At 39.9% G+C, this 5,109-nt stretch overlaps 1 protein-coding gene across 1 annotated transcript; it reads right to left on the bottom strand.

Moving 5' to 3' along the window:
* Positions 1–701: 701 nt before the first annotated feature.
* Positions 702–4,851, bottom strand: LOC126369765 (uncharacterized). Its single transcript, XM_050014329.1, has 7 exons — positions 4,371–4,851; positions 3,386–3,683; positions 3,052–3,148; positions 2,533–2,640; positions 2,163–2,270; positions 1,128–1,187; positions 702–743 (listed from the first exon to the last, which is right to left on the bottom strand). Exons 1-7 carry the CDS (start codon positions 4,849–4,851, stop codon positions 702–704), a joined length of 1,194 nt encoding a protein of 397 aa, XP_049870286.1.
* Between the last annotated feature and the right edge of the window lie 258 nt (positions 4,852–5,109).

The raw sequence follows: 5,109 nt of genomic DNA, 5'->3' as shown, positions 1-5,109 counted from the left end.
TTCATCGGTGTACATTCTTTCGCCTAATGGACAATAGGCTTGTTTCCAACTGCCGAGACAAACCTCTGTGGTTTAACGGCATCATTCAAACCATGTATTTAGGTTAAGTATACATATAATTGAGGAGCTCGGTGGCGCAGCGGTAAACGCGCTTGGTCTGCGATTGTTAAAGTTAAGCAACTTTCGCAAAGGCCGGTCATAGGATGGGTGACCACAAAAATAAAAAGTTTTCATCTCGAGCTCCTCCGTGCTTCGGAAGGCACGTTAAGCCGTTGGTCCCGGCTGCATTAGCAGTCGTTAATAACCACCAATCCGCACTGGGCCCGCGTGGTGGTTTAAGGCCCGATCTCCCTGTCCATCCATAGGGAAGGCCCGTGCCCCTGCAGTGGGGACGTTAATGGGCTGATGATGATGATACATATAATGAAAAAAAAACTAGTCAAAACATTGTACATTACATCCTCACCACACGGTCAAATAAACGCCATCATTTTTTTTTGTTTTGGTTTTCCCCGAAGGGTAAGGCAAAGGGAACTATGCCCATACGGCCATGTCTTACGTATTTTTTTTTGTATCGTCACAACTATTTTTCTAAACGCCATCCAGTAAGCGCGCACATAATACAACCTACATCTGATGATCCCCTTATTTTTTTTATTTTTTGCATGGTACTAATACTAATTAGTAGGTAAGTATATCTTCTAGTATAAAACTGAAAATACCGAGTAGGATGACCTGACGATCTGGAACAAGACAAACATTGCAACAAACAAAAACAAACATTTTTTACTTATATGTATCATTGTATGTATATATAGTATGTGTATAATATATATATTTAGTAAGTAGATAAGATTGTGTATATATATATAAAATGTGTCTATTGTTTTATTTTACGTATCTGCGCGCTACACTGCAGCTGTACAAAATGTACCATATCCTTTGCCGAAGGTTGTCTGGAAGAGATCGCTCTTAGCGATAAGGCCGCCTTTGCCCACCTTAGAATAAGTTTATCCTGTAAATGTTTTGTGAATTTGTGTGCAATAAAGTGTTTTATTATTATTATTATTAACATTGTTATAAATTAAAAAACTATTGAAAATCTCAAAAGTTTAAACATTACTTACCGACACATACGACTCGTACGATACTCTTATAATGCCAAGGCATTTTATTATCACTGGCCTCTGGAAATCAAATTAAACAACCAATTTTATTCATATTTACATTCAAGTGTAAATTGGCGTTATTTTAAATGGTTTTTGTTTTTATAGCACTTACCTGTACTTAAGTAATATTAGTACTCAATATTCTAGATAGATGGCGCCGCGTCGGTTTAATACATACATACATACATAAACTCACGCCCGTAATCCCTAATGGGGTGGGCAGAGCCACAAGTAATCAAAGACAACTTGCAGCCACTGTTGATACGATGTCGTAAGCTGGATATGATGAACGATATGATGCGTCGGTTTAATGACGCTATAGAAGTGTATCTGCTTCTTGACACTTACAGACACTAACCGCCGCCGGTCATTGCAGGCTGATCACCTCTGATTGTCCAGAAGAAAGATGATCCGTGCTTCGGAGGGCACGTTAAGCCGTTGGTCCCGGTTACTACTTACTGATGTAAGTAAGTAGTCGTTACATGAACTATGCCAGGGGCCTTTGGCGGATTATGTCTATGCATAGATCGAAAGGGAATTTCGCATGAACAGAAGGAGGACCCGCTGGTGTGATGGTTAACACGCTCGTCCCGGTTTGACAATAGCTGCGGGTTCAAGTTCCGTCCGAGTCAGTTATTTTTTCGATTTGAATTGTCTCTTTTTTCTCTTCGTCGTTCTTTTAACTGTAGACTTCTCTCTCTGTCTTTATTTTTATGTAGGTACCTTCTACACTGTATAAAATATAATCACTGAATATACAGTCATAAGCAATATAATGTACCCACTTTAGGACTCTGTCGCACTAACATATTTGACATTTAGTGAGACTTACAGTTCAATTTTTCAAAAAAGTTAATGTGACATGGTACCAAAATGTATACATATTAATGCTCGTGTCCGTACACAAGGCTGTTCCTAATAGCCGAAGAGCACACCCTCTAGCATTTTCATTTGGGATCTTAACTTTTGGCGAAGCATGAGAACGTTAATCACCTGACTCTGCCACATTGCGATGAGCAGTAAGGATCGCACGCGCCGCTCGCTTGCGCCTGCGCAATTTTGCCAGCCCGAGCTGAACATCGCCGTCGCCAGCTTCGAAGCCTGACAACATACGGTGATAAAATACATAGGGCACATGAGATCACTCAACTGTATGATAAAATTTTCATGATTACTCAAGGATATCTTTCTATTAGCGAACTACGGTGTCTGCACGGTTACTGCATCGCGCTCGACGCGATGACTACCGCAGGTTTTGGACCAATAGCCATACATCGTTAATCTACACAGACAGCACGTACTGCGTCTATTGGTCTCGCGCGATAGCACTACCCATGCAGATCACGCTGATCTCTTCACTGACCTCAACAGTGACGTCACCAGCGGTCCACATGATGCAACCAGTGCTGATCAGCATGGCCGAGGTGGTGCTGAGCGACGCCAGAGCATTTCCGAAAGTGTGTTCTGAACTCTGCCACCAGAAGAATCACATTATAGTCAAAATATGTAAACTTCTGCGGTTGAAGATGGCTATGGTATAAAAAAAATAATATTCTAAATCCACCAACCGGCACGGGAGCAGCATGGTGGAGTATGCTTCCGGTTGATTAGGGAGACCTGTGTCCAGCAGTGGAACGTATAAAGCTGCTTATGTTTGTTTTATGCATATTATAAATACCTGGTGAAATAATTCTATCATTTTGCTATTCAATAAGTTAATCAATAATAATAACCATTTGTTTTAGGCTTTAAAAGCCCAATACATCAAATTAAAAATAAAATCAAAAGTTAATAAGAAAATCACTTATGTTAATAGCGCCGCGGACGGGTGTGAAAATCTAACTTATTATACAGCGCAGAATAAAAACCCCAAGATACTTACAATGACCTGAGACATCAGCTGAATCAGTACTGTTATGTTCACCAATATCTGCCCGCTGAACACAATGCTGAATATTTTCACAGTTTCATCTTTGATCCTGTGAATTATAATCATGAATTATTCAATATTGTAACCAACCTTTTCTTAGTTATAATATTAAACTTGTCTACGAACATTGGTTAACCCTAAAGAGATAAAGATAGCAAGATAATTTATATTGCAGATTTTGATCAAGCCTCTAATGAACACATCTGCAAAATTTCAGTCGTATCCGTCCAGTGGTTTTAGCGTGATGCGCGAACAAACCTGGAATAGTTATGGTAAATTAACCTACCACAAAGTGTTCGCGTGTAAATTGATCCCGACTACGACGCCTTCTAGAAACTTCTTCTCCTTTTCTTCCTGAGTTAGCTCTTCTTTGAATATGTCGTTGAGATGGTAGAAGTAACTGCACAGGTTCTTGTACTGATGACTCAGACACACCGTGACGGGAATGACGAATGCGTAGACAGTTGTGATGCGAAATAAGAAGATCCACCAGACAATATAGTTGATGATTCTGACGAAGTCAGGTAGAAGGCCTTGCTCGTTTACATCAGGCCACACCGTTATTACAGTGACGAAGGTCCCGTCTGAAATAAACAGAATGGCTTTTTAATTATGACTTGGACGGCAAACAGGCAGAAGGGCCATCTGATGGCAAATGGTCACCGCCGCCTATGGAAATTTGCAGGACTCTCATTGCCTATGTCTTGCCAACCTTAAAGAGCATTGTTCACTCCTTTTTGTGGTAAAATACTCCTGCAACACTAGCAGTAGATAGTCAGAAATGTCAATTTTAGAGTTAATATTATAAAGAGCTGTACATAATGGAACAGCACCAAACCCAGAGGAAGAAGATTACGTACAATCACGATCCTCAGCAGTGAGGGAACGACAAGAAAGAAAGAAGTTATAATTTTTAGTTGCATCATTTGAAATTCTCCCGTCGAACATTCATAGAGCAACATTGACAGAAACCTTCTAGGCGCAGCTTAAACACAGCAGCGCAGCAGCGCGCAGCTTACTTATGGTAATAAAGATGTGTCAGGCTTACCTAGAACCTGAGTGGGGGCAGCCGTAACTGTCAGTATTATTCAGAGGCGGAGGAAAGGAGTTATAGTACGGCTTTAAAATAGACTACTCTGGGCGCCTTCACACTCGCGTCAGACAGAGCACTGCGGGGCGGAAGAGGAAGGGGCCCTATTTTTCCCTAAAAAGTAGCATGGAGAATGCTACACCGACAAGAGCGTGGCTCTTATATTAGTGATGAGGCTTACCTGCAAAAGCAACTTGTATAATGCCATCGATGCCATAGAACACGAGCGCCATGCTTGTAAGAGCAGTATAAAAGTACGAGAAAATGTTCGCTCTTTTGACCATCTCTCGCTCAACCTCTTTGTCATTGAAGACCTTCAACTTATGCGTCAAAATATACAATACCACTTTTATATCCTCCAGATAGTAATACAGACTCAAGACGAACGAAAAAATTACAGGATGAGAAAATGAAAACAGGATTAAATCTGCTGTTTGCTTCTCATTCAAATTATTTTGCGTCCAAAACGCGAACCATTCCAATATAATGAGCAGAATTACTGCTGCATCCATGAACTTTGATAGGTAAAAGTAGATCTTCTTCAGAAAATTTGGCATGTCCAAATCACTATACCAAAAATTGGGCGCACCGAGAAAGAATAGGACTTTGCATCTCTCATAGAAGTACCGTTTTGTTTCATTGTCCAATTTTGGATTTATCATTTTTAATAACAATAAAAATATTATTTAGAAAGCCTATCAACGTCTAGTTTGCAGTGATTAGTGAAATTATCTAATTAATTTACGCCAGGTCTCACCCTGACCTAACGTAACTAAAGGGCCGGATTTAGAAACCCAATGAGATTTCTTTGATTGATTGTCTTTTTTTTATTGTTTGATTGATTAAGATTGATTTGATTGGTTGATTGCTTGATTGTTGATTGCTTGATTGATTGTTGTTTTTTTTTATAGTGTTCCTGT

The sequence above is a fragment of the Pectinophora gossypiella genome, chromosome 9 (genome assembly GCF_024362695.1).
Source record: "Pectinophora gossypiella chromosome 9, ilPecGoss1.1, whole genome shotgun sequence".
Classification (NCBI taxonomy): Eukaryota; Metazoa; Arthropoda; class Insecta; order Lepidoptera; family Gelechiidae; genus Pectinophora; species Pectinophora gossypiella.
This window is presented reverse-complemented; position numbering and strand designations above follow the sequence as displayed.